Raw genomic sequence first — 22,360 nt, forward strand, 5'->3', positions numbered from 1 at the left:
AATTCAGTCCCAGAAAAGACACATGCCATATATTCTGTCATAAAGTAAATCTCATTACATTTCAATCACCTTTGGAAGGAGAGCATTCAAGTCTGGTACTGTAAACTCGTTGAGAATGGTACAGGCCCTCTAGAGGAAGTATTGCTGTTAATTTGCAAAATAAATATGGCATGCCCATACAATCACCTTCTACAGATTTATGGTTATATCCCTAGGTTATATCTACTCCAAATTTTGGTCAGAGAAGATTCTTGTTGTAGGGGGTGGGTAGTAGCAGCTCTTGCAGAGACTAAACAGGATAAAATAAGTGACTTTAACTCTTTCGAATGCTCAGCCATAAAATGGGACATCTACATCAGGCTCTCTAAAGCTATTGGGTTACTGAAAAAAAAAATGAGATGAAAGTAAAAAGGGGAGCAATTGGGAAAAGGAAAGGGTTGCTGGGACCGAGGGGCAGAGAGCAGTGGGGTATAATCAAAATATTATTACTATGCATGTAAGGAAATATTGGGCTGAAACACATCATTATCTATAAATAATAGATGCTAACCAAAGTATAAATAATAAATACTTTCTGGAAAGCAAACAAGTATTTGTGAAGATGTAGATTAAAAAAAAATGTGGGAGGGAGTCTACTTCTGTTTGGACCCTAAGAAAACTGTTATGTGTTTGTCCTAACCCAAATCTAGGATTCCAAATCATAGAAAGGAGAGTAATTTCCACTGCCCTTCCATTTCCTGCTCTATCTTAACTATGTCAGTATTTTTCTTTACTGTGATCTACTTTCAGTTGAATTCACCCATTGGGGGTAAGTGTGTTAATCATGCATATGTTTCTAGTGCAGTGTTTATTCAAGGAAGAATGGGGCAGGTTCTAGTGTTATCTACCCATTTGTGCCTGGACATTCATCTGCCTGTCTAAAACATACCTGTGACCTCTGGGTGCTTCAGTAGGAGCAAAAGTCCGTATTTCATTGTGGAACTCGTGGTCTCTGTTCCCGCACCAAAAAGATCAGCTATGGTGATGATCAGGTTGTCCACAGTAAATTCAGACTTTTTATTGTGTTTTTCCTAACAATTATAGGTGAGAGGAATTAGTTTTGTTTCTATGTTTGTTTGATTTAAAGGCTTGCTTACAGGTAATAAAGTAATTCAATATGACACAATCGTTTTATAGATAAGCTAGACAGTAGAAGGTTCTAGCTGAAGATGAGGGCATGTGTTCAGAGACCTTCAATATTCCTTCACAGGGTTAAAACTGACTCGAAGGTAAAATTTTCGATTTTTTTTCACTTCTCACCCACTGAGGAAATCATTTCTCCTGTGATCCCTTTCAAATGTAATGTATATCAAAGCACTTAGAAATACTATCGGTTCTAGCACTGTAGCCATAAGGTTATTATGTAATTCAAATGCTGATTTCTGTATCCCCATATCTGATTACAAGCCTTGTTCTGAGAACCTCCTGTCTTAATGTAAACTCGGCTCCCCAATGATTCCCTCATATGTCAATAAAACAGCTTACAGCCAATCACTGAGAGGGGCAGATAATAGGGCTGGACTTCCTGCTGGCCAGGAAGGATTCAGCCAAAGAATTGAGCCAATGGCAGAGGTCCAAAAAAAACATCAGGAGGAAAGTGCTGGAGCCAAGGAAACCTACAAAGTGCAGGTATCACTGGGATGCATCCTGGAAGGAAGCCAAATTAGCTTAGAGGGTTAAGAATAGAGTAATATCTACGCAGTTATTGTGTTGTGAAGCTTGTTGTTAAACAAATATAAAAGTCTCAATTATTTATATGATAGCTGAATTCCTCAACCGTGGAATGGATAAAGAAATTGTGGTACATTTACACAATGGAATACTACTCAGCAATAAAAGCAAGGAAATCATGAAATTTACAGGTAAATGGATGGAACTAGAAAAGATCATCCTGAGTGAGGTAACCCAGAAGCACTCATATTAGCCATATAATATAGGATAAACATACTAAAATCTATAGTCCTAAAGAAGCTAGGGAAGAGTCTGAAACCTCATTCAGAAGGGCAAACAGGATGGACACTAGAAGTAGGAGAAGACAGGGAACAGGACAGGAACATTTAACAGGGGACTTTTGAAAGGCTCTACCCCAGAGGGTTTCAAAGCAATGCCGAGACTCATAGTCAAATTTTGGGCAGAGTACAGGGAATCTTATGGAAGAAGGAGAAGTTAGGAAGACCTGAAGGGGAAGGGAGCTCCAAAATAAGACCAACAGAGCCAAAAAATCTACCCGAGGGTGTCCTGCAGAGACTAATGAATCAACCATGGACCATACATGGAGAGGACCTAGACCACCTGCTCAAATGAAGCCAATGGGCAGCTCAGTCTCCATGTGTGTTCCCTAGTAAGGAGAGCAGGGGCAGTCATTGGCATGAACTTGGTTGCCTGCTCTTTGATCACCACCCCCTGGTGAGAATGCCTTACTAAGAAACAAAAAAAAGAGGATCCAAATATGCCTAATGAGACCTGATAGGCAAGGGTCACACTGTTGGGAAGGAGGACCCTCCCAATCAGGAAACTAGGGGAAGGACATGGGGGGGAGGGGGTGGAATCAGTAACAAGGGTGGGACTAGAGGAAGATGAAGGAGGAGACTACAGCCAGGATACAAAGTGAATAAATTTTAATAATTAATAATAATAAAGAAAAAGAAGAGAACAAATACATGTAAAAATAACTGTAACAACTGGCCAACATTGGTCAGACTTTACAGTAATCTTGCAAGAAAATAAAACTACAGAGAAGTTTCTTAGTTCTGTTTAAAAAGAGGGAAACTTCAGTTTCTAAACCAGGAACCCACAACTTCCTTATTAGACAGACCCCCTGCAGAGCAGCAAGGCCTTAGCTGCAGAGAAACGAACAAAACACTGATTAAAAACCCAGAGAGATCACACCCTCCCTCCCTCTTCTCCCATGCCCCTTAGGGGACCTGGCATGAGAAGAAAAGAGGGAAGTAGGGTGTGTTGGGAGGGGATGAGTGTTGAGATCTATAAGAAGGCATCTCTATGGCCAGTCCCAAGGGACCTGACAAACCAGATATCAGGCATCTGTAAAGCCACCTATGGACCACCTGAAACCATCTATGCATGCTCTGGGTCTCCTCGTAAGAGAACTTGCACCACCTCCACTCTCTCTCTCTCTCTCTCTCTCTCTCTCTCTCTCTCTCTCTCACCCTGCTGAGAGACAGTCTCTGTGACCCTTTCCCTTATTAAATCTCCCATGTGGAACCAGTTTCATGGCGTGATTTGCGAACCCACCTTGTAACTTTGCTGCACAATCCTAACATTGGTGCATTGGCTGGGCATAGGTGGCTCCAGTGGCCATGCCACATGGTGGTTGCTTTTTGGCGCCAGCACACCACTGGAGCTGCTGGGAACCTATTTCATTCCAAATCTGCCCACAATCCACTTTCCAGCAACCAGATTGCTATCTGCTGCATGCAACACCAGCTGGGTTGGTGAGTTCCCCTCATTGGTCAGTATAAATGCCTCTCTTAGTATGGGAAAATTGACCATTGAGTATTCGGCAACTTCCTACTAACCTTTGAAACAGAAGAATCCCCAACCACGGTCTTCACTGGCTACGGTTGACCCTTTTTGCTGACCTCCTTTTAGGGCTTCCTCTTTTCCTTGGGTGAGATTTTTTTTCCCTTCTATGTGCACAGTTTCTCCCTCTCATGCTCACCTATGAAAACCCTAGCACTAGGTAAACTGTGTCTCCTACAGGCAGCTGCGCCCTTGGTCTCTGGCCAATGCTGATGAGTTGTTGGATGAGGTAGGGCCATACTCTACTGAGTTAAGCCTTTCCTTTGGGATGCCTCCAGCAGGTCACTGACTCCTACCCTCCCAATGGGAACTGCCCATTTGTCAGTTCCTCTAGCATCCCCACTGGGATATCTTCTGGAGAATTTTAAAAGCCTATGCATGCAGCCTGACTTACAGGCCTCTAACCTTGTACGCCTCTGTAATAAAACTTGGCCTACATAGTCTTTAGATAATGGCTCAAATTGGCACATTAGATCCAATATTTTACAGGATCTTTTTAATTACTAGCAGCGATCTGGTAAATGAAAGGTGGTATCTTATGTTCAAGTTTTCTCTCTTCTCTGCTCTAAATCTTATCTCTGTTCTTCCTATTCTCCTATCAAATTTCTGGCCTCTTCGTTCATCCAGAGCTCAATTAAACCATGTACTTTTTATATTGAATTTTTTAACCTTGGACAAACATGGCAAATCTTTGGCTGAACATTTTTGGCACTCTGAAATGACATGCCATTATGCCATGGTTAAATGGAAGGATCCTTTAAATAATTCATGGCATGGACCCAACCCGGTTTTGACTTGGGAACGAGGATATGTTTGTGTTTTTCCACAGGATGAGCATGCTTCTCAATGGCTGCCATAGAGACTGGTGCGACAACTGCATTACATCAAAGAACAAGACCAAATCCTGAGTGACGATATTGCTGATCCTATTGCAACTGGTTCATCCAATGAAGACTGAGTTAAACCTTTGGGCTTTAGTGCCCAACCCTCCTCTTGTTCTCCCTGTGCATGTTAGTGGACCTTTGTTTCCTGCCTTATATTCTAGTAATGATAGCTCAGGTTTGCTTTTTTCTTCTGTAGCTACTTCTACAGATATTTCTGGGTTTTACAATTTTACTGATTCAGTTTGTTTTAAACTTGCTGGTTCATTTATTGGAAGTTCTTATGTTAAGCTTTATCTCCCTTGTATTCAACATTACTATAGAATACATGCCAATACTTATTGGCTAAAGCCAGATTTAGGAAATGAATTAATATTGACTGACCTTCGAGTTGCCATTGGCTATTCTAATTTAACTGATCAGCGTGCTTTGGTAGAGTTATCTAGTTGCCCTGAAGAAAGTATTTATTCTACCTCTGTAGGTCTTTCTTTACCCTGGGTTTATTGTTTATCTCCTCATCATCCCTTGCAGGCATTGAATAAACCCCAATATAATGAGTCAGATGGCACACTGCGGCTGATGCTAACGGCATACATATGAAGTACCATATTACTTATGTGGAAAGTTGAGTTGCATGGATATTAGATCTCTCTACTTTTTTAATACAACCATTGTAGAAAATGGTACTATGTGTTTTAGTGCTATTACAGGCAAACATTTATTAGCAACTCTAAAAGTCAGTCTTACTCTTTCTCCTGCTAAGGTTTGTTTAAAACCACCTTTTTCTTTTTACTAGTTAATAGTCCATTGGTATTTGCAAAAATTAATTGTTCTATAGCCTCTTGCAAAATTTCCTCCTGTTGGAATATTACTTTCCCTTTTGCAGGAGTTGTTAGAACACCTGCTAGCTTGTGGGTAACAGATGTTTCCCCAGATCATTATCATAAAGTTGGACTTATGACTGTTACTAGATTTAAAAGAGATTTTGGCATTACTATGGCTGTTACAGCAGCTATTCTAGCAGCCCTCGCAGGAGGAGTTACGGCTGCAATTGATCTTTCTCAGAAAGAGCAGCAGTAAATAATTAGTTAATACCACAGCTAATGCTTATCAAACTCAATTGCTTCTTGATAATCATTTTTATCAGGCCACTTTGGTTTTGCAACAACAAATAGATTTGTTGTCTAAAAAAATTAAAGTAGTAAAAAGTATGTCTAAATATTCCTGTGATCCTAATTATGGTAAATCCTGTCTTACCCCTTTCCCTGTTACTAACATGTCTTTAGCTAGACAACAGCTTTCTATTCTTATTAAGGGCCAATGGGATTCAAAGTATGTACAGTTATCTGCTTAACTTGCTAATGATTTTACTAAGTTACAGGAAATTGTTGAGGAGCCACTGGATATAGACCCTTTCTGACATGCGTCTGGAAACATTTAAAGAAGCTTCTTGATCCATCCTGGATTTTCATTTATGTATGTTTGGCTGCTTTGGTACTATTCATCTTTATAACTGCCATATGTGTCTACTTAGCTTGACAGCACCAGGTTAGATTTAATGATACCACACACAAAGTCCTTTTGGCCATTGAACAGTGGCATACTGTAACTCCCTCGTCCCAGGCAGGGGTTTGGCTTGCCCAGCTCAAACATCAGCTTTAACCTCTCCTTTCCTGTGCATGGGCCAGTTAGTCAATGACGGTAATAGGTGATCAATAAGTACTCACCTAAGACAGGAAGTCCCCCTATAAGCAGGATTCTCCCCTGACTGGCTCGGTGTTTATTTGGAATCTCCCCACCTAAGACAGGCATGGTCCTTTTGTTTTAATTTGAAAGGGAAGAATTGTGGCAGCCAGAGTGGATTTGATTAGCCAAAATGGAGTGTGTATTTGCTGTTTGGTGCTGAGTTTGAGTAGTGGTATCTGGTAAATAAATTTTGGCCTTCTGACTTTGGCAGTCAGTCAGCTTCTGAAAGACTGACCTTGGCAAGCTTTGCATTAGGGAACTCTGTCCTTTGCATTAGGGAGCAACAAGATAGACAAGCTCTGTGCAATTCCTAGGAACAAGATAAGCAAGCTCAGTACAACCCTGGGAGCCAGATAGCAGGTTCCGTGCAACCTTGAGTAAATCCTCAGGAGAGCTGCCAGCTGACACAGATGGATGTTACAGTGAGAAAGCTCCTTGTTCTCTCCTGCTTTTATATAGCTGGCTCTCCCTTCAATAAATTGGCACCTTGATCAAAGGTTTGGTGTCCTTCATGTCTCCTTGTTCTCTCTCTTTCTCTCTCTCTCTCTCTCTCTCTCTCTCTCTCTCTCTCTCTCTCCCAACACTCTCTCAGGTGGTATCTAAGTGTCCGTGGGGGCAGCCACAAACTTCTTCTAGATATAAAGTCTCAACCTCAAAAGTTCTCTACCTTGGGCCCCACGGATGAACCTCCACCATGCCATTCTCAGCCTCCTCTGCTTCCTCCTCTTCCTTTTTGGCTTCTCCAGAACCCTCACCCCCTTCCTCAGTAACAAATTGTTCTAGTTGTCCTACTTTGGCACCCACTTTCACCCCACGAACAGCTATTAGCCCTCCTGCAACCCATTCTCACTGTATAGCAAAGACCCCTTCTTCTTCTACTCAGCATAAACCATCCTCAAATTTTCCCTTGTGGGAGGTGGCCAGTATGGATGGCTTAGTTAGGGTGCATGTTCCCTTCTCATTAACTGGACTTTCTAAAGTAGAAAAGAGACTAGGATCTTACACCTCTAATACTTCTACTTTCATCAGATAATTTCAATATCTCACTCAGTCTTACAGACTTACCTTCCATGATACACACACAGATACACACAAACACACACACACACACACACACATGATTCTTACCAATAACCAATTTCCTGAGAAATACAGGCAAGTTTGGGAACAGGCTAGAATGCATGCAGATGAGATTCACCAAACAAACGCAGCACACCTGGTTGGGGCTGATACTGGTGCCCAACCAGGATCCACATTGGGATTATAATACCTGGGAAGGCATTTTAGCCACAGATCAGTTCATGACTTGCCTCCTGGCTGGTCTCTGCAAGACTGCCCTTAAGCCAGTTAATTATGAAAAGCTCCAGGAGGTCATTCAGCACAAGAATGAAAGCCCATTTCAATTCCTAGAGCATTATACAACAAACTAATCTAGACCCTGAAAGTACAGAGGGATAGGTAACTTCTGATGACCTATTTTTTCTCCCAGAGTTACCCCGACATCAGGGCTAAGCCTAAATGCTTAGAGAAAGGGCCTCTGACTCCACAGGCAGAAGTCTTAACTCTGGCCTTTAAGGTGTACCATGGGAGAGATGAGAAAGCCCGCAAGCAAAACTACCAAATGCTGGCCAAGGCCATCCAACCGGCCTCAGCCACTACCTAGGCTCCCTTGCCTTCTAAGGCACAACTACCCAGGCTCCCTTGCCTTCTAAGGCACAAGGACCATGGGATCCCTGTTTCAAATGTGGTGAAGAAGGCCACTGGGGCCGGTTTTGTACTAACCCCCGTAAGGCACTGGGGCCATGTCCAAAATGCCACCAAGAAGGACATTGGGGTGTTAACTGTAACCGTTTCTCCCATTATATGGGGCATTACTTCCAGATCACCCTCCAGCCAATATCCTAGGCCTGGCTACAGATAGCTGAAGGTGCCCGGGTTCCCTTGACCCAACCACTGCCATCACTAGCAGGGAGCCATGGGTAATTATTATGGTATCGGGGTAGACTATCTCCTTCCTTGTGGACACCGGAGCCACTTACTCAGTCCTGATGGAGTATAGGGGACCAACCTCTCCTTGTAGTTCCCTTATTGTCAGGGTAGGGGACAGCCTTGTCCGACTCCACCACTTAATTGTATTTTCAGGGGTGTTCCCTTGACTCATTCTTTCAGTAATGCCAACCTATCCAGTTTCCCTTACTGGGAAAGGATTTTTAGCCAAAGTGGAAGCCTCTATCTCTTTACTCCACCCATTCACCTGACCTCAAGCTCACCAGCGTTCTCTCTCCTCCTTCTCCTGGCTACCCTACCTACTAGTTGTAACATGTCCCTTCCATTACAAGACTTTCAAGTGGAACACCAAATCTGGGATGTCCATAAGTCCTCTGTCACTAGGCACCATTCCCCTGTGGAAGCCAAATTAGCTTAGAGGGTTAAGAATAGAGTAATATCTACTCAGTTATTGTGTTATGAAGCTTATTAGTAAATAAATATAAGAGTCCCAATTATTTATCCGATAGCCAGATTAAGAAGGAAACACATGTAATAATAACTGTAACAAGCACCCATTGAATCTTTACAATATTTAAAGTTTCGGGGACTACACACATACAAACCCCACTGCTTTTTTTTAACCCTCCAGTCCTCACTTCCACCATCAGAATTCAATTCCATGTCACTGTCTCAACGTTATCTCATTTGATGACTACTATGACTACCATCCTCTAACGTATCCTCTTGTTATTCTAAACTGGTGTTTCCTCAATGCCTAGCTCAACTGCAAAGAATTTGTAGAGTCTTTTTAAAGAAAAGCCTGTGTTCCCTAAGTTGTCACACCTGTATTCCTGAAGGTTCATTTACATGTAATGACATGTTACATCAATCTTAAGTGGCTATGTGTTTTTATTTGCCTCAAAGTACTAGAACATGGTAAACATAAATTTTCTAAGTCTAACAATCCCAAGATATTCTATGTATGATTTGCCTAAGAAATTGGTTCCACACCAATGAATATGTATAGAAGGAACACTAGTTTGAAAATCCCACTTTCACCAAACCAAAAAAGAAAGCTGAGTCAAAGCACCCACATGAAGTAGTAAGTCAGGGTTACCTGTACCTTTTCCATTTTAATCAGGAAATGGTCAATAAAGTCCTGAGGGCTACTGAGGTTCAGAGATTCTTGATGCCTTTTTATTTCCATCAAAAAGAAATTTTTCTGTTCAGAGTAAATCTTAAAGTATTCATTATGGCTTCCTGGGAGATAATATAAAACAGGGTAGGCACTGCACAGCTAGAGGAAAAAACAAACTTGCATTAGTGCAGTCAGCAAACCTTCCAGGCCATACTTGACCGTACAGCACTTCATGAAGGTGAGCTTCATGTGCTTCCTGTACTCCTGCATGCCTGGCATTCAGAGAAGCAGGCACAGCATGGATCAACTGATCAGAACTGCCACCTTCAAAGCTCGTGCAGCAACCCCAGATCATGTTCAGTTCCTGACAACAGATCTTTAAAGCAATGTGTGGGCTAATCCCACCATTCCCTCTGTCCTATTGAGAACACTGAGATGCAGAAGACTACTCAAAAATTCTGAGACAACACACTAGTGATAACAGGGGTAGAAGCAGTCTTTATCCCAGTTGACCCTGCACATAATTCAGCAGATTAAAAAAAATGGTAACACTAATAGACATGCTAAAGTGGAAGAGGGAAATCTCATGAGATCCCACTCCTGGGTAAGTAAGGACTACACAGAGAGGGAGAATAAGTTTTCTCTGGAGATTCTCTGATTGGTTTCCTAGTACCAAGTGATTAGCCCTGAAATCATGTACATAAAACCAACACTAAACAGACTAAACAGGCTTTATTAATACACTGAAGTGTTCATTCATATGTAACAACATGTAAAGAAAAAGACACCTTGAATTTGAATTTTGTGAGAGGAACTGGATGGAAACCGGAAAAAGAAAAGGATGTGATTATAATCTCGTGTTAGTGTGTGTTTGTGTGTGTGTGTACACATAATTTTTAAAGTATACCCAGTGGCCAGCCATTTAAAATCTGTAGTTTTCCTTTAATTTGGAAAAAAGTTATGAACTAAAGATATTATATATTCAACTTCTATCTTAGTATAAATGAGAGTAAAATATTAATGAAACTCTTCTGATGACATAAAGCAAGGAAGGACTGCTTTGGAGAAGGTGCTCATATGGCTAAGATCCAATTTATTGCTCCAATACTGAATGGGATAAACTATTCGCTCTCCACTGCCCTTGTTTTGTGGAACACATATTGCCCTTAGAATGTATAGAAACATGTCTTGTTCATGGTGGTACAGCATGGCTTAGAAACATTTTCTGCCCTTGTACCATAGTAAGACATGCATTCTGTAACCTGAAGTTCTGTGCCCAAATATTGGGCAAAGTCAGAAAAGGGGATTTGTTGCTTTCCAAAAGAAATGCTTTGATAAATTTGAAGCGCTCTGATACTATATATTGCTTCCTATTCTACTTCATATCATCCTTTTCTCATAAGTTTTAAATGGATCTGAAAGTTCACAAGTTGGTTAGGAATAATAAGAATAAGCAATTAAACTAGAAATTTTGTAAACAGGAAACTTAAAATCATTTAAGCCGTCTTCACATACTTTTGGTGGGCTTTTTCTTTGCAGCTTTCTTCTTGTTTGTTTGTAAATGTTGTTTGTGACAGGGTATCGATAAGCAGCCCAGGTTAGCCCCAAGCTTACTGTGTAACCCAGACTACATCACTTTCCGCAGAAATTTACTGCTCTCTAAAAAACACTAAACTAATGTTCAACCTGGAGAGGTGGTTCAGAAGTTTAGAACATGTGCTGCTGATACAGACACCCCAAACTCAATTCACAGGACTCATGTCATGCAGCCCACAAGGATCTGTAAATCCAGTTCCAGGAAACCCAGCACATTTTTCTGGTCTTGAAGGGCACATGCGCTCACATGTCCGAATACTCACAGACAGACACATGGGTGCACATAATTTGAAATATAATAAAATCTTTTTATAAGGTACTAATAGTAAACAGACACATCTGTAATGTCAGCAGCTCAAGGAGCTAGACAAGAAAGACCACAGGTTCAAGGCTAGCCTGGGCTATATAGTAAAAATAACAATACAAAGAAATGTTGCAGGTTACAAAGCATACTAAAATATTAATCTCCCACTGGCTTTGTTATAAAATTCTTTGGTCAGAAAACCAAATATTTACTAATACTGGTCTTTAAATGTAGAACTAACAGGTGCAAATATGTTAGGTTAACTACATACAAAAATCACCAAGAAGATGGAAATAAGTTTCATCCAAGTATATTCTAACAGAAAGAAAAAAAAGCTAGGAAGAATGGAGAGAAGGAAGAAGGGACAAGGTGGGGGAGGGGAATCAAAGAGAAAAAGAAAGGATTCTTCCAGAAATGGGGACAGTTAGAGAACAGAATGCACAAGTCAGCAGATGGCCTTCTCATTGCACTTGCCACCCTATAACCATCCTTTTATATTCCCAAATTCACCCAAATGAGGGCCCATCATTGAAGTTGAAAACTACCCACATCTTCTCAGAATGGCAGCTCTTCAATAAACCTGCTATCTGACCCACAGAGCTCATAACTGAGTAATTACTTTTGAACAGTGGGAGTATAGACTAGGGTCAAAGAGTGTTTTCACATATAAATAGAACTGGACCTCACCTGGGTCCAAGGAGATGCTAAAAGTTTAGTACTCCCAAAACGTTCCATGAAGTCTTTGAATAGCACATCATTGTAGTCAAAACAATGCTGGAAAATGACAGCAGAGATCACATTGCAGGGAACACAGGAGAGAAGAAAGCTAGGGTCACAAGGACACCCTAGAACAAAGGAATTTTGAAGTTAATATACAATCCTCACCTTACATTTTCAAATTAAAACAAGAGTGTGAGCTACCTAAGGAAGAATCATCACTGTAACCTCCACAGGCCTGAGAGACACCTTATTTGGTGTCCCCCAAATAAATTATGTACTGTGATTCATCTCATTTGTAGTCTACAAATGTTCTCTTATTTTTCACCAGGCTCCTAAAGTCCTCATTATAAAGAAGAAAAAGCATGAAGATAGATCATTTAAGAATATTTTAAAATGTGTACAATTTTAATCTAAGTATTGGACAGTTCCTCACTGTCTATACAAATCTTAATAATGTGTTTTATTAAATCCCAAACAGCCAATGTGTGTTAAGTAGTTTAAACTTTTGAATGAGATTTTCCCATTCTAGCAATCCCATGGTACATGTTACATTCACAGCTTATCTACTTTTATAGTGCCCTGGGCCATTCCATGAGAATGAGGGCTCCTCAGTTTCCCAGGGAATCATTGGAGTGCAAAAAGTGGGATTTGCCACAAAGCAGAATGCACAGCACAGAGGCTGAGATCTGCTAAGAGAAAGGAAATAAAACCTCTTCTTTTTGTGGGAATTCTGTGATAGCAAGTCAGAGCCTTCTGGTATTAGAGAAATGGAAAAAACAAATTTCTAATTGTCCTCTAAATACAAATCTCAGTTCTTTAACATTGACCTCTAACTGTATCACGAATGTGTATCCTTACATGTCACAGAGGAAGCTTCTTTTTTCAGCAGCTGATCAAAATGCAAACAATAGGTGACTACAGGGTGACAGACCCTAACCGGTACACCTGCAATGTACCTTGTGTATCTAAGGCTCAGGGAGATCACAGAAAAAGGAAGAGGAGAGAGTATAAGAGCCCGAGAACAAGTACACCTGCTGCTAGAAAACATCTTCTAGACATGACAGGGAAAATGCACCCATGAACTCTCAACAATGTGGTTGCCTGAATGAGAACAGTTTGATGACACCGGTTGACATGGCAACCAGGACAAAAGAAATTGCATATATTCTGATCTCTGGATGAACTTGAATTTCCGTATTGATTTAGAGGTGGGTCTAGGGAGAGAAGTCCCTCGGTTGACTCAGTCTACAAGTATTCAATGGCTTTTGAGAAAGGGAGATTCATTCCTCTAAGGATCACCTCCCACAGAGGCTGCCCAATCCCAGGTAGTGAGCTCTGGACACATGGACACACAAGCAATGCATGTATGTGTGTATACATGTAACAACAACAATAAGAAAGAAAGGATCCTGAATTATGGTTGGGATTTGAACTGATATAGACTAGGACTCATGCAATTAGTTCTCAAACAATATATTTTAAGTCCTACATACTTATAACTTCGAAGGCACAAATTCTCAAGTGCTATTTTCTACATAATCCAGCATGAAACAGAAACATCAGTAATTGAGGTGGGGGGTGGTAAATAGACAGGCTTGGGCTTAGAGAAGCTGCAGGAAAAGTCCCTCCAGTCCCAGGGAGGAGAGACCTAGGAGGCCTCTAGGAAGAGACAGAGCAGGCAGCTCCAAGGGGGAGAGGAAACTTTTGAAGGACCTGAGAGCAGAATCTTCAGGACGGCAAGTGGAAGCTGAGAGAGCATACTAGAACCGCAGAGTCCTGGCAGAGGCAAGAGAAAATAGCTGAGGTGGATGAAGTGTCCTTGTGATGAGAATTTCTATCCATGGCACCCCAAGCAGAATGGGAAACTTGTCAGAGACAAGTAGGGCAAGAGGAACTTCCTGAGACAACAGGGTGGCTTTTGTAGTAAGAGTAGAGAAAGCAAGCAACTTGGGGTGACATTTATCCAGAAGAGATAGATGAGAGCAGGGGGAAAAAAGATAACATCTTTAGTAGAGATACCCAGAAAAGTGTGGCAGGCCAGAAATGAGAGATGAGAAAAGTGTGCCCAGATGGTGGCTCTAGCAGCTGGGGAAACACTTATGGCATAGACAAGGAATGGGTAGAGAACGTGGACAGGAAAAGTACCTGAGAAGGTAGACTCTAGAATTTGGAGTTTATTTAGGATAATCAGACCAACAGCTTGGGCCAGAGAGGCTCATTCCTCGAAAGGGAACTCACATATGCCAACCCCAGGTTTTAGCACCAGGTGGATGAAACAAAGAAATAAAAAGGGAAGTCATGACTCTTCCTAGGTGTGGTGGAGAAGATGGTTTATTGTAGATAAAATGGATACCATAGACAGAAGAAGAGGTATCTGGGAGACTCAGGAATGGACGTGACCTTCAGCTGGCCCAAACGAGTACATGAGGGAAAAGATAGGAAAGTAAAGGGCAGACAAACAAAGGACAGGAAAGCAAAAAACGGCTGGATTATTTAGAGAAGGGCAGCTAGGAGAAGGGCATTCCATCCCCTGTGCTGGAAAAATTTGGGGAAGGGGACAGGATATGTTAACTATACCCAGTAACAGGTAGGTATTGAAGGATGCTAGGAGAATCTAGCAGCCAGATCTACTGTGCTATATTAAGTAGGAACCTCAGTCAGCCACAAAATACTATTCTAATAAGTTTAGAGAGATCTCAAAGATCTGCAATGACTTTCAGACACTGCTCTTGTATGTACTAACGTCAAAGACTGCAATAAATTAATCAGCTAGAAGTACAGTGATTGAATAAACTACACTGCATCTAAGTCAACAGAATACTGTATTACTAAGCTACTGATATTCTGGAAGGCATCAAATATTAAACACATCAGGATAATCAACACAGTACGTTGAAAATGAACTAAAAAACATACACAATGCATGCAATATGTTCTTTTCCATTTCTGCACATGTCTGGTGCATAAGTTGGTAATGAATTGACCAGATAAACTTCATTGACACACTCACTTCATTTTCATAAATTATCTTCAGGTTAACCTGTTTATACAAATGCCATGTGAAATAATTGCATTTTATGTAATCTCAGAAAATTGGTAAATATTCATTTTTAAAAAATCTAGAATATTTTGTTTAAAAACACAGTAATACATGACAGAAAATGAGATAATATTGTGCTAATGATGTTCTTTAAAAACATTTAGATACTGAAGTTCTAGAGCCCCACATATTTTGTGACCTTGACCTTGTCCCCCCCATCTGCTCTCCTGCCCACTCTTTCTCCTCCTCCATGCCCCACACATGCATGTGCACATGCATTCATGCACTGGGCTTTGTACTGAGGCAGCTCCATCATTTCATATTTTGCCATGTGAAAAATTGTACCTGACACATTAGATAATTTGGTCACCCTGTAACATTTCTTAAAAAGCTACCTGAAAAAACTTTCTTACTTTTCAGAGTTAATACAACCAAGAAGTATATTTTCCTTCCAGTAAACATACTTAGTCCCTTTGCACACTCCTCCTGCAGTTAGATGTGGTACTGTTGCTAAACAGAGCCTACCAATGTAAGGCTGGTTTTTCTGTACTTCTATACCTAAGTTAAAGAGCATTCTCTTTTTCCGTACCTTTTTCTCTTTTCACAATCACAAGGAAACAAGAACCATAAATAATACTGAAAGGTACTTGGGCAAAAACTAGTCAGCTTGGGTCTTGGAAAGGCTGTCATTATAGCTACTGCATAAGTCTACTTTCAGTTAGACTCTGACTCCATGACTGTTTATAAAAAAATATTTGTAATAAAAATTTATTTTCCCTTTCTGTTAATTATAGAAAGAGATACACACCATTGGTTTTTCTCAATGCTTCTACCAGACAAAGAACTTCTTCCTGAATTCGGTCTTCAATAGTTTTCTTTCCCATTCTCATAGACCTTAAGACCATGAAGGAGAAACGCCGTGTTTGCTTCCAGGTTTCCCCATTGCTAAAGGCAATGCCTGTTCAGACCAAAAAAAAAAAAAAAATTCCATTACAATGGTCTCTAGCTGAGACTGTTCATCTCAGGAAATAATTCTGACTCCTACTGTGGTACACACAACACAGCTGTGTCAGCCACACCCTGCCTGACACCTCTCTTAATGCCACCTAGTATTTCACCACCAAGACTCTAGATTTCACACACTAAAGAGCTTATGTCTTCCATTAACTTCTCAAAACCTCAGAGTAACTCTGTAAATCTTTGGTCTCCTCCAGTTTTTTAGACAAGGAGGTTGTCAGCAAAATGTTTCCTTTATGATCACAAAGATAATAAACTGTGCGAGGCAAGGTCAGTGCTAGCTTTTCTACTTATGAATTTTAGAAATATTGTCAAGTGGTAATTCCAGAGAAAAATGAATACTGGAACACGAATGAGTGGTTAAATGGTTGCTTACTATCTTCAAGGTATTGAGTGGAGACTGGGGGTAGGTGCAGAAACTTCAGCTTTGGAAAGGATCTCACAAATTATGTTCCTCAGGTAAGGGATATGTATATTAATGACACTTAGCTCCCTGTGGATTACAAATCACTCTCTGCTTGCTTAAACTCTTACATGTACTCTGTGATCTTTGCATTTAGAAAGTTCAACGTAAGTTCTCTAAATTCTAAATATGGTCAAGGTCAAAGATAACCCCCCCCAAAAAAAATAAACTTTTCAAGGAAGTCTTAGAGAACAATACAGTGGAGCAGAAGATCCCTTGTCACTTATGCCAGCATTTAGTTCTCCATCAGAAGATTGGACATCTTCTACATAGATGCTCCCAATTAACTGATATACATTTGGTTTCCAGCTATCACTGTTTCAACTTTTTTGTGCTATGAACAGGTGGAAAATAGCTACAATATAGTATGAACCATAACATGAATATTAAATGGCCTTCTTCTCTTAGGTTATTGACATGTGCTATAATATGCCCACCTAATCTTGGGCAGCACAGATCTCCTAATTAGCCATGCAACCACGGCAGAAAATCACCCATACTCCGAAATGTACGGTCATGTTGTTTTGTAGGTTGACTATCAACTACATTTTCAACTCAGACTAGTTTTACCTTACCTGGGTTTGCTGGGATGTCATCTCATTGTGACTAGAAAAACGCCTGCACTTAAATTTTAAAAGCATTTCTAATTGGTTTCCTAGGGAAAACTATTTCTTCCATTCTCAACGTTTCTCACTTGCCTGCAGTTCTTTGTGTAGTGTTGGCTTAATGGGCTTTTCCTCATCTACTTCGGCATGTCTATTGGTGCCAACCTTTTCCCCCTCATGTGGTGGAAGCTGGGTTGGTGGGGATTAGAGATATAGCTTCTAATGCGTTTAGGAAACACATTCTTACAGCAAGCTCCCTGATCCTGTGGTTCTACAATGTTTCCACCCACGCTACACAATGATCCCTCAGCCTTAGATGCTGGAATACTTTGTAGATGTCTACATCACATCACGATTAGCACAGCAGTTGCCACTGAAATCTACTGATTCACATTAATAAAAATTTACACAAACACAAAGAGAATGAAGTCACATTTACAGGAAAATGAATGAAAGTGTAAATTATTATTTCCAGTAAAAGAAAAGCAAATGCCACACTGTTCTCTGTTATAGAGAACCTAGAAGTGTGTATGTGTGCGTGTGTTTGGTTGTATGTGTGTGTATGTGTGTGTGCATGTGCACAGCATGTGTTTAGGTGTGATATGTATGTGAGCATGTGTGTGTGCATCTGCTTCCCTTGCTCTCTCTCTCTCTCGCTCTCTCTCTCTCTCTCTCTGTGTGTGTGTGTGTGTGTGTGTATGTGTACAATTAAAAAGTAAAGCCCAGGAGAGAGGAAGAAGAGATCTAAGAGGAGGGATTAAAAAGAGAGGATAATATGTGAAAGCAGAGATGGGGCCACTAGGGAGGAGAAGGGAATCAGTAAGAGGGACAGGAACAGGAGAAGATGGTAGAAATATGACAACAGCAAAGATGGCAAAAAAAAAATGACATAGGGAAACACTTTGCCAATGCTATCTATAAATTGTTTTGAATTTTTACAAAATAATTCATGGACTCATAAGTACTTGCAGTTTCTCAAATTTATTGCTGGTAATAGCTTTGTTGCCATTTGTACAGTCCTGGATGTGCCTCAACAAAGAGCCATACCTAACCCTTGGCTGACTTTACTGAGGATAGCTGATTGCATTTTGCCAGAAAACTCATCTCCACGGTCAAGCAGAGCTTCCTTCAGTGCTTCGTATCCATACAGCACCACAGTGGGCTTCATGCCCAGGTACACGGTGAACACAGGGCCATACTCTTTCGCTAGCTGAAAAAGGAGCAGGGTGAACAGGGGTGGGAATATTTTTATTTGTACCAATGAAACGTTTTAATATTCACCCACTCATTGACTTTAAACCCTGTAGTTCAATAAGAAAGGACATGTAAACAGCCATTATCTTTATGCTCTTACCAACATTGCTATTAATATTCTTCCTTGCTCAAATTTTACTTTTATCTTTTTCCTGTCAACCTGCATTTCCATCACATTTCTCTTCCAGCCTGTTCTTACAGTAAACAGTCTGTTTCTCTTCTTGAGGACACTGCATTTCTCCCAGTCACCCCACTGTACACCAATAATCATCTCCTGCCCTTCATTCTCCATATGCTAAGGTCTCTGAGTTTTAACAGTACTGAGAACACACAGGATGAATATTATGCCTACTCTCCATACTGTACCTTCTATATGTTTTTTAGGTTTATTATTTGTGCAGCATTCTACCTGCATGTGTGCTTGTGTACCAGAAGAGGGCACCAGATCTCACTTTAGGTGGCTATCAGCCACCATGTGGTTGCTGGGAATTGAACTCAGGATCTTTGGAAGAACAGCCATTGTTCTTAACCTCTGAGCCATCTCTCCAGCCCTTCTATAAGATTTTATGTGTTCCAATCCCCATTAAAACCAGCTGCATTCACAGAGCATGGTGCCTGATGCCAAAGAACCATTCATTGCTGTTCAATGCAAACACAGCCAACTAACCTGTGAGGAACCACTGCAAGTTAAAGAAATGGGTAGTAAAGCTCAAAAAGATTATAAAACTTTCTTTGAGTTAATTCCAAATTCCCAGCCCAGGAAGAAGGAACTGTTGGGGCAGTGAGTGCTCTGGTGACTGGCTCTCTCAAAGAAAAAAAAAAAAAAGAAGAAGAAGAAGAAGAAGAAAGAAAGAAAGAAAGAAAGAAAGAAAGAAAGAAAGAAAGAAAGAAAGAAAGAAAGAAAAAGATGGATTTCTGGACATTCCTTCAGGTTTCACAGAATGACATCCATGTAAATCAATGGTAGAGAAGTCATTGACTCATTTTCCAAAAGATCTGACAATACGCTCAGAATTACTGAATCCTTGGCTATGTCTTTGTCTTTAAATCATTGTATTCTCGAGAAAATAGATTTGAGAAACATGAATTTTTGGTAACTGAACACAATTACACATCTGAACTATGGTTCATAAGGAAATAATTGCTGTACTGAAAAGGGCCCTGGGACAGGATGTAAACACCAACTGTTCTGCTCCTGACAGTGTTGCAAACCACCTCCTGTACCCCTTCTATCTCTATGTTTAGCACAGATTTAGGGGCTGGCTTGGGTTTCAGTACAAAAATTGTTTTAATTCTTGGGCTGGGGAGATGGTTCTATATGTAAATCACCTGCTCTGCTCACATAAAATCAGGCACAGTCATGCATGATTGCAATCTTAGGGGTCCCACAGTAAGAATAAAGACAAGCAGTAGCTCATAGCCAGCAAGCCCGAGATGCACAGCAGTGCCTGGCAAATGACACTGTCTCAAATAAGGTGGCAAGCAAGACAGATACCCAAAGTTGAGCTCTGGCTGCCACATGCTTACTGGAGTACATGTGGGCCAACATTCAAAAAGACTTATGCACACATATACACATCAGACACACACATATAGTCACTCTTGACTTGGGCCTGCAGATACCCGAGTAATTAAAAACAGGATAAATCTTAACATCTCTTCCTTCAGTTCATGCCTCTCTCCTTGACCTTAAAGTGTGGTTCAATTCCTGTTGGACTCTGAGTGTAGGCTAGGTAAACATTCAAGTGTTTGTCCTAAGATGCTAACCCTCCTGTTTAAAGGCTGAAGCCATCAGCTTAACTGAGGTCCTTTAAAGCTTAAAGGTTCTGTTTTAGAGCCTCCACAGTGGCACCTCAAAGCCTTCAATAATTATCCTAAACCACCAAGAACAGCAGAGCTCTGCAGGAAACTCATTCTATGAAAAAGTTCCCCCTAACCCAGGAGGTCATCAGAAACACATACATGGAGAATCCCAGGAGATTGACCCTGAGCAGTTGAACAACTTTCAGGGCACAAAATAAAATCAGTTTCCTTGGCACCAAATGAGCATTGTCCTCTATCCTTCAGAACTTTCTCAACGTTGATAAGACTGTGCTGTGCAAATACCTCAAACCTTGGCTTTCTTTTTTCACCTGTAAAAAACCTGAACATTGGGTCTGGAGAGATGGTTTAGTCGTTAAGAGCACTGGCTGCTCTTCCAGAGGACCAAGATTCAATTCCCAACACCCACATGGCAGCTCACACCTGTCTGTAACTCCAGTTCCAGGAGATCTGATACCCTCTCACCAATGTGCATAAAAAATAAAATTAAATAAATTATTAAAAAAAACTCAACAGTGTCAAACCAAAGTAAACCTGTGAATCTCTCTATATATTAAATTGACCACCATGATATTAAAATACCTTTCCTTGCTGTACTATTAATGTGCATACCTACAAGTGGCTATATTAGTTCGTTAGGATCCCAAGTACCAGGATTGTCTTCTTGGCCCTGGTAACAGCTGCAAGCAGTCTAGAACTGCATTTTATTTATACTGAGGCTGCATACTTTACTCATTAAAAACCACTGAAAAGAATCTAAGCACACTTACCAAGCTAAGAGATTTACTGATATTTTTTAAATCCACTTGCAAAATATTTCCAACAATTGGTAGGGGAATGGGTCCAGGTGGGAGCTTCCCTTTACCATGGTGTTGATTCCATAGGAAAAGAAAAATCAAACAAGAAAGGCAAATGCCAAGGAAGATGAAGAGAGCCATTTGCCCACTGAACAAGTGCATTAAAGAGCTTAAACTCTAAGGGTCTATAAATATAGCTCCAAAAAGTACACAGTATTTGGACTTTGAGTGTGACCTCTTTATCTTTAGTACACTTTGATCTGTTTAAACTAAACTGCCAGTTTCCTAACATTCCTTTTTTATGTGTTTGACATTTCGACACGACATTCCCTTTTTTTTAGAGTGTCTTTTTATTCAGTCATCTTTCATGTAATACATCCTGACCACAGCCTCCCTTCTTTCCATGCCTCCCAGCCCTTCCCCCATCAGCTTTCCTCCAGCTCCACTGTTCATCCATTTCCCTTCAGAAAAGAACAGGCCTTCCAATGATATCGACCAAATATGGTATAACAAGATGCAACAAGACTAGGCACAAACCCTCTTATCAAGGCTGGGTGGGTCAACCAAGTAGGAGGAAAAGGGTCCCTAAAGCAGGAATTACTGTTCAGTCCCTGTGAACCCCTATGATCTGAGTTTACTTGATTTTTTTTGGGGGGGGACCTTGTTCTCCTGGTATCCCTGACCCCTCTGGCTCCTCTGTATTTTCTCCTTGTCTTTCTCAGAGTTTCCTGAGCTCTGCCTAATGTTTGTCTCTGAGTCTTTGCATCTACTCAGATCAACAGCCAGAGGAAGCTTCTTTGATGATGACTAGGCTAGGCACTGATCTATGAGTATAGCAGAATATCATTAGGAATCCAGTCATTGATTTTTTTTTTTTTTTTTTGGCAAGTTGTGTTTGGTTCTACCCTGGGTCTCTGGGCCATCCAGCATCCAGTTCCTGGACATTCGGGCAGTTTCAGGCAAGGGTTCACATTCCTGGTGATGGTGAGGAGGGTGTCCATGGCACATGCAGCAGCAGAAGTTAGGTTGATATTCATGGTCTGTACTGCCACAAGAGACCATGCTGAGATCAGGGTCACAGGCTGACACCAGGAACCATGTGGATGTCTTTGGCCCATGCTGTTGCCAACAACAATCATGTGGATGTTCATGACCCAGGTTCCTGCTGACTGTAAAGGGCAACGAGGATACTTTTGCCATGGTATTGATGACTGCAGACTCACAGTTGAGAAAGAGAGACATAGAAGGCTTCTGTGACTATCCCTACCCCCAACCCCAGCACCCCAAAAATAACAGTTAAGACAGGAAGCCAATGAAGAGAACTCTTTTAAAATGTGGTAAGAATGCTGAAGTGTAGCTTTCCAGAATTGATGATTTCTAGGAGGGGTGCATGTGGAGAAGGACTCTGTT

The 22,360-nt window shown here is 40.9% G+C and overlaps 1 protein-coding gene across 3 annotated transcripts in view; it reads right to left on the bottom strand.

Moving 5' to 3' along the window:
* LOC110546312 (cytochrome P450 2C70-like) overlaps positions 1 to 21,094 on the bottom strand; it is a 49,510-nt gene extending 28,416 nt beyond the window's left edge. For all 3 annotated transcript variants that reach the window (XR_009593647.1, XM_060389034.1, XM_021633066.2), the window contains exons 1-6: positions 20,924 to 21,094; positions 18,126 to 18,288; positions 15,802 to 15,951; positions 11,921 to 12,078; positions 9,319 to 9,492; positions 929 to 1,070 (exon numbers count right to left, since the gene is read on the bottom strand). Coding sequence is in view for 2 of the 3 variants with exons in the window: in XM_060389034.1 (XP_060245017.1) it covers positions 929 to 1,070; positions 9,319 to 9,492; positions 11,921 to 12,078; positions 15,802 to 15,951; positions 18,126 to 18,288; positions 20,924 to 21,091 (955 nt within the window). In the remaining variant the exon portion in view is untranslated. The remainder of the gene's footprint in view (positions 1 to 928; positions 1,071 to 9,318; positions 9,493 to 11,920; positions 12,079 to 15,801; positions 15,952 to 18,125; positions 18,289 to 20,923) is intronic.
* Between the last annotated feature and the right edge of the window lie 1,266 nt (positions 21,095 to 22,360).

The sequence above is a fragment of the Meriones unguiculatus genome, chromosome 1, assembly GCF_030254825.1.
Source record: "Meriones unguiculatus strain TT.TT164.6M chromosome 1, Bangor_MerUng_6.1, whole genome shotgun sequence".
NCBI lineage: Eukaryota > Metazoa > Chordata > Mammalia > Rodentia > Muridae > Meriones > Meriones unguiculatus.